The following is a 12,275-nucleotide window of genomic DNA, read 5'->3' as shown; positions in this document are numbered from 1 at the left end:
TGCACCCGCACCAGCGCAGCCGAGATGCCTGTGGCTCTCCGCACCCGTTTGCTGTGCCTGGGCGCCCATGCCCACGCAGAGGCCCGGCTCATATCCTTGCCGGTGGAACATCGGCTGGCACATCTCTTTGGCCGGGGGTTTCGCCCGACGGCGGCGACAGCAATAAGTGTCAGGTCCTGGACAAGGCTGGGAACAAAGACGCGGGGCTGGGGAGGGCGGCGGGCGAGGCAGTGGGGACGAGAAATCCCGAAGGCGAGGGAACAGAGAGAGGCCGTCGGCATCGGGGGGCCGACCTGGTGCCACAGGTGGGAAAGGCACCGGGGGGCTGGAAGGGGAAGCTGACGCCGATGGGGACCGCGTCTGCAGCCGGCAAAATAAACAAGTGGGAGCGGGCTGAAAGCTGGGCTGAAAGCAAAGGAGAGCGATAAAGAGAAAGAAAAGAATATTAAATCGCAAGAGAATGAGAAAATAACCCCGCCAAAGGGAGAGGAGGGGAGAGGCCGCCTGCTACGGCGTGGGTGGGGTCGACAAGAATAGAGTACATTATGCAGTTCATTTAGTTAACAAGGGAAATAATGAGGGAGCGTGCGGCGTGAATGCCAAGAGAAGAGCCACAGAAAGCCCATTGAGCGCCCGGCGCCGCCATCACATGGCGCGGGCGCTATTTAAAGCGGGCGGCGGGCGCCGTTCAGCACCACTCGGGCTGGCCAGCGGCGCCGCGCGGGCGCTGCGCGGGGCGCTGCGCGGGGGCTGCGCGGGGCAATGCCGCGCTCCTTCCTGGTGGACTCGCTGGTGCTGCGGGAGGCGGGCGAGAAGAAGGGGGAGGGCAGTCCTCCGCCACCGCTCTTCCCCTACGCCGTGCACCCCTCGCACCCGCTGCCCGGGCTGCCGGCCGGAGCCTGCCACGCTCGCAAGGCCGGGCTGCTCTGCGTCTGCCCGCTCTGTGTCACCGCCTCCCAGCTGCACCCGCCGCCGCCCGCTATCCCCCTCATCAAGGCTTCCTTCCCTCCCTTCGGCTCCCAGTACTGCCACTCGCCCCTGGCCCGCCAGCAGCACTCCGTCTCCGCCGTCAGCGTCGGGCACGCACCGGCGCTCTACCAGGGCGCCTACCCACTGCCCGACCCCCGGCAGTTCCACTGCATCTCCGTGGGTAAGGCGGCAGGGGCGGGGAGCGGGGGGTGCATGCCTGCATGACAGCGGTGGGCGCTGCGGGGATGTGATGGGGATCCCGGGGCACCCTGTCGAAGACACCTGGGGAGGGGGGTGCCTGCCCAGCGCACGGAGGCTGGACGGGGAGTGCTGGCACCTCTCTCTGTCGGTGCCCTGGACGATGCGCTGGGGAAGCCCCCCTGCTGCCCGCCGAGCCTCCGGTCCAGGCTGTGCGGACGGGGAGGACGAGGCGCCGCGGGACTCTTGTGGGCTCGGACTCCAGCCTGGCAGCCGCTTGCCGGGTCTCAGGCCCCCCGGGGCGGGGACGAGGAAGGGCTGTGGCCCCGCAGGGTAGTCGGCAAGGAGGGCTCAGCGGGGACTGACGAGTGCCCGGCGTTGCGGGGCAGGCGGCGGAGGTCCGGCCGGTCCTGACGGTGCGCTTCTCTCCATTCGCAGACAGCACGTCCAGCCAGCTGCCCAGTAGCAAGCGAATGCGCACCGCATTCACCAGCACGCAGCTCCTGGAGCTGGAGAGGGAGTTCGCCTCTAACATGTACCTCTCCCGACTGCGGCGAATCGAGATCGCCACCTACCTGAACCTCTCCGAGAAGCAGGTGAAGATCTGGTTCCAGAACCGACGGGTCAAGCACAAGAAAGAAGGCAAAAGTAGCTCCCACCGGGGTGGGGGGAGCGGCCACAGCTGCAAATGCTCGTCCCTTTCCACCACTAAGTGCTCGGAGGACGACGAGGACTTGCGCATGTCTCCGTCCTCCTCGGGGAAGGACGACAGAGGTCTCGCAGTCACTCCCTAACCACCCGCACACCCACCCCGGCTCCGCAGAAACTGTGGCGAAGGCAGAGGAGGGAGTCCTGCCTGCCCCGGTGCTGACATGCAGCCGAAGGATTTTATACTGTTTTGTATAATTTGTGTAATTTACGAAGGACTTTCTCGCCTCTCTAGACCCCCGGCCCATGAGGACGGGTGTTCCGGCACCCTGGTGTAAATAAACTGCTCCCTAGGACCCCAGGCGTCCCCCCATAGTGCTCCCCCACTTGTCTCCCCGCAGGCGCATCCCCGAGCCCGAGAATCTCCTCGCAGACCTCCCCGCGCACCGAGACGGGCGCGGAGTGCGCGGATGCTGCGCGGCACGGGCGGTGCGCCCGCCTGGAGGGATGCTGTCCCGGGCTCCCTCCAGTAACACGGCGATGCCTAAAAGCGGGCGGACGGACGGGGAGGGCTGAAGGCTGTTTGGGTTATTATCTTTTCATTTTTAATTTTTTTTTTTCCTTTACAAAATTGTTTTGTTTTGACTTTGTCGCTGCCAGGGGCACAACTGTGGTTGTACCGTTCCGTCCCACTCCCTCCCCGCGGGAGATATTTATTTATTTATTTATGTGCAGAGAAACGATGATGGCGATGATAATAATGATTATGATAACAATAAAAGCTCGTTGGTGGTTTATTTTCCTCGCGTAGAAAGCAGCCACTCGGCGTCTGCGGGCGTGCGCTTGGAGCACCATCGCTCTCCAGCCCTCTCCGCCGCAGCTCGGCGCGGGATCCGCCCGCTCCGGCGAGCGCAGATGGCAGGGAGTCTTCCTTTCTCCGTGTCGAGCTGAAGGTACGGGGTGCATGGGACACCCGCCTTCTGTCCCGAGGGCTCTCTCGGTCCTCCCCCGCGAAGCTAAAGGTCGGAGCGGGGACAGGCTGGGCTGAACACCTTTCATTGCCATTCCAGCCGCAAGCCTGCCTATGCCTGTAGGTCAATATAGACAAGGCTGCTGCCGGGACTCGAATCCTCTGTCCCGGTGCCCGCCGCCGCCAGAGTGGAAGGACTGTCCCAGCCTCCCGCTGACCCTCCGGGGCTGGGGCCGGGGCCAGGACCGGCCCTGCCGGGGCTCTCTCCATCACGGAGAGAGTCCTGGGTTCCGGCAGCCCCGCTCCCGGCAGCGCTTTGCCGTTTTTTCCTCGCGGTGACTCGTCCCGGTGGCTCGCGGGGAGCCCCGTGGGAAGCAGCCCCGCGGGGGCCACAAGCGGCGGCGCGGGGCCGGACAGGCATCAACCTCCTCGGGTGTGGGACCCCCCGAGCCCGGCGCTCCGGCCGCCGCTCCGTTCGTGCAGGGAAAAGCCCCTCGTGCCGGGACTCCCGCTCCATTCGGGCTTACGGGGACGATCTCCGGTGGGTGCAGCGGCCGTCCTTACACCGGCAGCCGATGCCTCGACTCTCCCCGTGAGGCCGCAGAGCTGCACCGCCTGGCACGGCGGGTTTCGTGCCCTTCAATCCAGGAATGTGCTTGGGTCCCTAGGCTACAGTAGGTTCCTGCCCGTACTAGGATGGGACCCAATTTTCATCCCAGAGCGTGTCCAAAACATGCATCGGGAAGAGGCAGGGAGATATCATGCCTCATGAGAAATCCCTGAGGAGAAGGTCAATGCTGCTCCACACACAGGCTGAAGTTGGTGTGAGAAGCTGTGGGTTTGAGATCCCTGGGCACCGTGTAAAGGCAGTGCAGGTAAAAGTCCCCCTCCTGGGACAACATCAAGTCCTGTCCATAAAATAAACGTGTCACCCTCCAGCCTTTCCAAGACACCTTGTATGGCTGTGTGTCTGGGAGATCTACGGGTTCTTCCAGCTCCACTCCACGGATGAGTGGAAAGTGTGACCCTGCAGCCCACGGCACACTGTGGACCTCTGAGGACACTCAGGATGATGTGAAGTGCGGGGGGGGAGCCATTAGACATGACAGTGCAGGACAGGCACAAGGCAGTACTCTCACCCTGCTGGTCTGGCCTGATTTGTGTTCCCCTGTCTGGAAGCTGCAAGGATTTGGTGACACTAGGTAGCTGCATTATCAAGATTGAGGCACATGGACAAAATGATCAGGCTCCTTGGTGGCCTTCCTTCACTCACTGACTCCTGGGACCCTTAGACCTCTTACCTCTCTATCTGGCCTTACCTCTCTGCTGGCTTCCCACATTACCCAGCTGAGATGGGATAGCAGGGCAAACTTGTAGTTACAACACCCCATGGGCAACATCTTCCTGGCTTCTTTCCACTTGACTGTTGGGGATGAATTTGGCAGGTTTGAGACTAAAATCTGGCCTTGTTACAAGAGTCAGTCAGTCTTGCCTGGTGCTTGGCCCTGTAATGTTTCCTGCATGCCCGTTCTTCCCCAGTGGACCAGTTTCAACAGAAAAGACCCCTCAGAGGACCTTAATTTGCACATCAGTGCCCTGTAGATTTTCCAGCACTCACCTCCCATCCTGCTCATGTTTACCAGGCTTATTTTGAAACGTCGTTGCAAAATAGAGTCAGAAACAGCCTAATGTAGGTTTAGCAAGGGGTCCGGCATCCTCTTACAGAGCACTGGCACTGAAGTCAGTGGCACCCATAGAGGCGCGGGTGTGTGCTCCTCATGCCTGTTCAGCAGCATGGGCTTGAGCCAGTTGCTGGCAGTGGGATGCAAGGAGCAGCAGTATTGAACGTTTGAGTGTTGCTGTTGGAGTGGTATTGTGGTAGTGCTGCTGAAGCTCTCAACATTCTTGTCTGTCAGCACATTCCCATCATGTCTCTCTTCCTCCACGGCACACGCTCTGATGTACAAAATGTGCCTCCTCACACTCCTGTTTTGAGGCTGAGCTGAAGCAGACAGGGAGAGTTTCTCACCACTCTGATAGGGATGATGAGGCAGTGGCACTGCCCACACAGCTTCCTCCTTACTCACTGAAAACCTGGGCAGCAGCATGCCTGGCAGACTAACAGTACCTTGTGGACAAACACATTTTGTCCTGAGGAACCAGAACGGGTAGGATCTGAGGGAGCAGCTGGAAAACCGAATGGGTGTGCAGAATGAAGTTCACTATCACATCCTCACTGCAGGAACAGTGGCTGTGGGCTGCAAGGAAGAATCTTGTAGTGATGCTGCCCCAGCCGGTGCACACATTACAGAGTGTGGGCACACACGTGACTGCATCCTTTATGGACTGAGTTTGTCAGCCAGACAATTTGGAACAATCCTCAGCTCTAAAATGTACCTCATATATGTAAAGTAGCAAAGAGAATTCCCTCATATGGTATAATTTTGTCTGAACAGCAGTGGAGTATCACAATGGATGGCCCCAACAAGACAGTATTAATATTCTCTGATGCACGCTGGCCTCTGCTGCAGACCCTGTGTACCTTGCAAAGCCCAGTGGGGCTCTCAGTGCACTTGACAGTCATTATGCCACATCCACATGCAGAGATAATCCCTCCTTAGTTGGGCATTTTTCTAATTTAGTGAGAAATCATTACAGCAAATGCTCAGAGTGTCATTTTCAAGGACTCTGAGGTTGGGCAAATTAAAGTCATTTTGCTGTGGGAAGAGCGTGGGCACCTCTGCTAAAGCGAATGTCATAACATGCCAATTTTCAACTTTCTATCTCTAGCCATTTTGGCAGCAGGTTTCTGAAAGTTACTTAAGCATTTTAGCATCTAAAATGCCCAGTCTCACCTGATTCCAACTGGAAGCAGATTTATAAATGCACAAAGTGGGTTTGAATATTTTCCAGTATATACTTTTTTGATCATATTTATGTCTTAAATTGAATTACTTCTGCCCTAGCATGCTGAGAGGAGACTCTTTGGATGCTATGAATGTTGTAAAGACTGTATCCCACAGCAAAAGTGACTGTCCTGGCAGGGGAAGGAAGACAAAAGATCATGCTGGGCTCTCATTTTCACACACTGGTATTGCTGAATTTTGGTGTCCTACACCCCAGCCCATCACATATGCAACCACACTCTTTTCACAGGCACATTATATGGATACCTGGGAAAAAACACAAAGGTTTGGAATGAAGAACCTTTTCAACATTAATTACCTGTGTACTTACATATACTTAATATTAATTTGCATTATTTGGCTTTTACATTAATGTGATTTTTATTTTTATCTCTCAGCTTCATTTGGTACCACATAAAGGCTGCATCAAATAGGTTTACAGTTGAAAACATGCACTGGTATTATGAATGTTGATGCTCTTAACCACAAAACCAGTATTATTAACTCAGAAATTCCATTATTTGGTTTATCTGCAGTTAATGTATTTACACAGTGCCAGCTCTGAGCTGGCCCCATGGCTTTGGAATAGTGTTTGGGGTAAATGGACTTGCTGCATTGGAATAGCATTACACTGCGGGTAACTGGGTGTTTTTCTATCACTCTTATTTACTTAGAATGAACCTTACCTACTAATTTACTGGGATAACAAGGATTAATTTTTAATCCTTAGGTTCCTGAGGGCAGCTCTGAAATTTGATTCTCTAATAACAAGATAATTTGGTCTCTGAATGTGATTACTTTAAAATATAGGTGGGTGTTAAAAAACCATCCTAAATAAAATAGTTTTGCACGATATTCCTAATGATTTGAAGACAGGTACATCAACAGTAGCTCTCTCTCAATTACATTAATTTTGAAAGTGTTTTTGCTATGAGCACAAAGTACTCATCAGGATGTAATTATGCAAGATCAGGACATCTCCTAGGATACTGACACTGATGATGACAGCAAATGGCTGGGCCTGATGCTTAATATGGCTGTAGCTCTACGGGAATGGCTGCCTGGTGCTGGACAACTGACTGCTCTGGAACTACTCTATATACTCTATTTTATATAACCTGTATATATCCAGCATACATAAATAAAACCAAAGTAACTAGCTAACTAAAAAAAGAAGTAGCAATTATTGTAATCAGGAAAAAGTCTTAATTGTTAAGTTTGCTATATCCCCTTTCTTATTCTGCTACAACCTTCTCTAATTTGTCCTTTCCTCCTTGACATTTTCTGTTAGGCTTGTTCCCAATAAAGAACACATGGAAAAGAGTACTTTTATATCACATATTTGCTACCAGTTTATATAGACCAAATTGGAGAAAACACATCAATGGGATGTTAGCATGGACCCAAAACATGCCTCGGAGACTGTAATTCCTGTCAGATCCATGTCTATTCTTCCCCCCAGCCTCAGGTTTCCAACTATGAAAGCTATTAGCATCACCACAGATTACAAGTACATTATTTTATGCACTTTGCAGCTGGATGGGCAGTGGCTCCCATGCTTAAACATAGGTGTGTACTAGCATGTTAGATCTTGGGTGGGAGTATCTGGTATGGATGGCTTCAGTCACTGCTCCAGAGGGGTCTGCAGCTGATAGGTCCCTCCTGCCAGTCTGATAAGGATGTCAGGTGCTCTGCACTCTAGTATATCTGAAATAGGACTAGGCACACGTCCAGCCACTTCAAATGGTTCTTGACAAGAAAATTTATACCTGAAAACCTAAACAGAGAAGACAGATACAGCCATATTGTTGGAGAGAATATATGGGAGCTGTGGCTGCAAATGCGTCTGGATTTAGTTTTATTTTAAAATATTTAAATATCCTGTGTGGAAGGCTAGCTGCCTGTGCTTGACTGATCCTGGTCAGGGTAGACTACAAAAGTATGCAGTGCCTTGGATTACACTTTTTTTTTTTTTTTTTTAAAGAACCCCCTTTTCAGTCAAGCCTCAGCTAAATAGCAAATAATAGTAGATGATTCATACAGACCTGCAAAGTGTGTAGGTGTTGGAGTGGCCTGTAGTGTGCAAGGCAGAGAAGAAGGATTAAGCATAATATGGTAAAACATGAAGCATAGAATGGTAAAAGACATGTACATATGTTGTTTAAGTTTTCTTTAAAGTCTTAGTCATTTTGCACTTGGTGTGATATAAACCCAGAAGAAGTTCATGGGGATCAGTAACTCTGGGGAGAAAAGACCACCACAAGGCAGGTAGTGCAAAGGAGATACATGGACTGAATGAGGCAGAAGCTATTACCTGAGGAGTGACACAAATACACTCCTGGGAGCTGTCTTACTCAGACCTTTACACCATGCAGGGCTCTTTCAGACCAGAGTTGGCTGGTCTGATGTTCTGCTAGAGGTAGCACAGAGATGTCTGGTCTGTAAAGGCTATCCTGCTGAGCAAGCTGTCCACCTCTGATGTGGGTTATCTCCGGAGTCTATTCTCATGGTTGCAGCTAGGAATAGTGTACAGGATTGCAGATAATTTATTACAGCAGACACAGAAGTGTTAACATGCCTCTCCATTAATTTTTTCCTCTAGAGAAAACCAGCTTTGGTCTCTGAGTTGACCAAAATCTGAGAGATTCACTGAATCCGCAAGAGATAATTATCTTTGATGTCATGCCACCGTGTCATCTCTGAGTTTTCTTCGGTGCCTGAACTGGGAGGACACCACACTGTGCTACGGGGAAGGTAAATGGAAGCTGACAATGTGGGAAGCTCCTGTCCTTAGTTCCTGGCCATCAAGATACTCTTTTGAGCATGACCAGTCCTGAGCCTAGATGTGCTATGTGCACAGAGGGAAGAAAAGACAGCTGGAGTATTGCCATTGTCAAACCTGCTGGACTTCATGCCTTCTACCTAGATGCCTGTGACTGCAGTGAAATATTTCTGATGGCATCTGAGACCTGTCTGAGTCCTACCCTGGCCCCTTGCAGAACTGACTTAGCCTGTCACAACCCGATAGAAGCTGGTCCAGCACATTGAAAGCCTGTTCTGCTGTTGCATCACCTCCCAGGCTTTCAGCTTCCACATCACTATCCCTTTGTACTCCCGCCTGTAGTAACTGGTAAGATTCCCATCTCCCTGGCTGACTCCAGATCCAGCTTTGCATACTTTTGGCCATTCACTACCATCAATCACAATTCTTGCCCCAGTTTCTGTCTTCTCCCCAGGCCCCATTCTTTCAGAGACATTTTGGGGCCCTGTTGCACTCCTAGCCCTGCTTGCACAACTGTTGAAGCCAGCAGTCAGGTTGTCAGCAGTGGTGAGCAAGCAGAGGAACCACATCAGTTTATGCCAGCTGATACCTGGGTGCCTCATTCACTGCCACACAGGCTTCCTTGTACACGGTGTCCTGGCACAGCTCTCCATGCACCCTTCCAACACACCAGCTATTCCCAGCCAACACACCCGCCCTGGCCCTTCTGCAGTGCTGCCAGCTCACACAGCTGAGCTGACTCTCTGTCATTATTCCCTCTTCTTCTACTAATCCAAATTTTCTCACTTCCCTGTTCCTTTTTATTTTCCCTTCCTGCATTTCAGTCAATCACCTGTTTAAAGTTAAGCACATGCTTAAATACTCTGCCAAAATGAGTCCTAGATATTCTCAGTTGTTTTCCACCCTCTGTTGAATAATTACCCCCCTCCCTCTTTCCCCAGAACATATGGGGGTCATGTATCCAGCTCTTATGTTTAATTTTGCACACAGTTTAGATTACACTTTGTATGAAACATGCTACCAAAAGTAAAGCTCTCTTTTCCTTTCTCTTCCTTTCTTTCTCTTTAGTTAAGCATACATGTAAAGAAACCTTTCAATGCATTTGCTGAGCCCTAATACAGTAGAGTGACACAAAGCATTCTGGATATTGCTATGCAAATGACATGCCAAGAATGTTTAGACTGTACCTTGAAGCAGTAAACAAGTTGATTGTCATGGTGTCATGGTAACTAGAGCTGGATCCGCTTCATACGAATGAGGTCCCAACCTTTGTTTTTATTTGGATTGCTAAAGGAACTCAGTGGTCCATAGCTCATCACCCCCTCAGTCCTCTGGAGAGTCAGAGATACAACAAATGGACTCATGTATCAGGACACCATTTACAAAGAAACAATGAGCTACTCCTATACACAACTTCAGGTCACTGAGGATATTCAAGCATACACCAGTCTGAGTTGGGAGATGCTGTCAAAACCACTGGAATTTACCATGTACTCTGGGCAGAGCTGCTGTCCCACCAGTGCAGTTATAACACGCAGAACTTATATTTAGAGGTGATGAAAATTGTGCTTTTAAACTGGTGAACTTCTCCCCCTCCCAGAAGTATGGATACTGGAGAAGGCAGCAGGTGTCTTCTGTGAGCAGGATCTCTGTGTGGGACTGTAGGTTCAAGAACTCAGGCTACTGGTCAGCAGCTTGTATTGTTCACTTAATACATGATTTCTTTCCAAGCAGAGCAAGAAAGCATTTCCCTAGTTTTGACTCAGTCATCCTTCCCTGGGTATCAGGAAAGCTCTCTATCACCACAGAAGAATCACACTAAGACTTAGAGGTTACAGAGTTTTTTTCATAACCCAATAACCCAGGGTTGAAATACTCCAGGCTATAATGAGCCACTCATTTACCAAAATATGCTCCTGGAAATTGTTCATCCAAGCTGAGCCACCAGACTTGGTTCCAAACATCCTCTTTTACCTCTGCAAACAGAAAAACTTCTGCTTTCCCAGACAAAGCCAAAAGCAAGGCAACACTGTCCTACCATACAAAATAAACTATTTTTTTCCTAGATGCCTGTGGCATTGTACGTTTGAGACTAAAAATTGTCTTTACTCCAAATACTCAAAAAGCCACTTTTTTTTTGAAGAGTTGTGTGGCCAGTTGTAAGTGCCAGCTGATCTCAGAGCATTGCTGGGCTTTAAGGAGGATCACAGGGCAGCTGAGCCAAACTGGTTCCAGCCACAGGGGTCAACACAGAAACCAGCTTGCTGTCTGTCTCTGTTAGTTCTTCAATCTCACAATTTCAAAGCACAGGGCACTGAAGGATAACCCTTCTTATGACATGAAGAGAGTGAGCTTGGCAGTGTACCAAGCCTGTCTCACATTGCTTGAGGCCTTTCCTGCTGTATATTGGGCTCTTCTCTGTGCTTGTGTAGACTTGAGATATCACATCCCAACGTCCTATTTCATCTCATTACTTGAGGTGATCTGCAAAGACCTGTCTGAACCACTCATGTGCAACTCCTTAATTTATTGGTATCAATATAAGGATAGGAATTCTCCCATCAGCTGCAGGACCTGCATAGAAGACATATTGCAGCTGCTTGAGCAGAATCCCTGTTCAGAGTCAGAGCAGAGGAGCAAGCCCTGAATGATAAGAGCTATCTCCTGCTGCAGGACTAATCTTGGTGAGTCTGGCTGAATCAGGCCCTGGAAACTATCGCAACTGAGGCAATCTGGAAACACCAGCCCCAGTGCAGCTGGAAGCATTCGCAATACCAGGAGGAAGACAGGGGAACCCCTGGAGAATAGTTGCTCACTGAACTAAGTTCCTTAGCTGTAACAACTGCATTTATGCAGCTGCACTTAAGTAACTCTTAAGGAAATCAGAGGCAGTGGCACCGAAGAGCTACTGCACAGGGTGTGGAGGTGAAACATTCTCAGCTGGATTCAAAAGTGGTTACTGAGTATTCATCCCTGTTGCTCATCAGCCACTGTAAGGTATCCTTGGAAGTAGCTCATGGGAAATATGAGGAACGAAGCAAACTCTGACCGAAGAAAAGAGCAGAAAGGATTTACCCCACTGATCTAAATCCATTCCTGAGGATAATATAATTGCTGTCAGGAACCAGATGCTAACCTGTGATTTACTAACTACAAAATATCTTTTCTGGCGTCTTTGATTCTGAAGTCTAGACAAGTCTCTTATGGTCTTTGCAAACTCATCAGTGGGAAAGTTCTCATTCCTTGCTGAACCACTTATTTTCCTGAAAAATTATTTGTACAGTGCTTTATCTCACAAGTTCTGGATGGTTTGGTAAATGCAGTAGGATGATTGATGGCACTGAGATAGGCACTAGAGACCAAATCACCTGGAAAGAGAGATGAAGAGCTGCATGGCATCTCTGCTGCAGTCTCCAGGCTGCTCAGAGGAGCTGCGGAGCAATCCCCTGGGAGGGCTGTTTCAGATAGATCTCTGTTCACATGGTAGCATCACAAGAGTGTGGAACTACAGTCAGCAGCTGATCATAAAAAATGCTTTTCTGTTGTTCATCCTGAGCAATCTGGAAAGCAGAGTGGTGTTTGCAGGCATATACTTTCAGGTGGACATGTCACACTTTTCCACTGAGATTTGAAGATGCCCTTGGTCAGCTCCCTCTATAAATCTACAACTGGTGCACCTGCAGGGAGGGAGAATAACATCTTAGCTTCCAGTGAAAATATGCTCTTACAGCACATTCTGGGTAGCAGAATTTCCTATTTATGAGCAAACTCCTACCTGTCCAAGTGCTATTAAAGACACAGC

At 50.3% G+C, this 12,275-nt stretch overlaps 1 protein-coding gene across 1 annotated transcript; it reads left to right on the top strand.

The window, feature by feature from the left end:
• Positions 1 to 648: 648 nt before the first annotated feature.
• Positions 649 to 2,624, top strand: GSX1 (GS homeobox 1). The gene is made up of 2 exons (XM_021541879.3): positions 649 to 1,150; positions 1,606 to 2,624. Exons 1-2 carry the CDS (start codon positions 763 to 765, stop codon positions 1,959 to 1,961), a joined length of 744 nt encoding a protein of 247 aa, XP_021397554.1. The 5' UTR covers positions 649 to 762; the 3' UTR covers positions 1,962 to 2,624.
• The last annotated feature ends 9,651 nt before the right edge of the window (positions 2,625 to 12,275 follow it).

This window comes from Lonchura striata, chromosome 1, assembly GCF_050655825.1.
Source record: "Lonchura striata isolate lonStrDom1 chromosome 1, ASM5065582v1, whole genome shotgun sequence".
Taxonomy (NCBI): Eukaryota; Metazoa; Chordata; class Aves; order Passeriformes; family Estrildidae; genus Lonchura; species Lonchura striata.
Note: the sequence above shows the minus strand (reverse complement) of the source record. Positions and strands in the feature narration are given on the sequence as shown.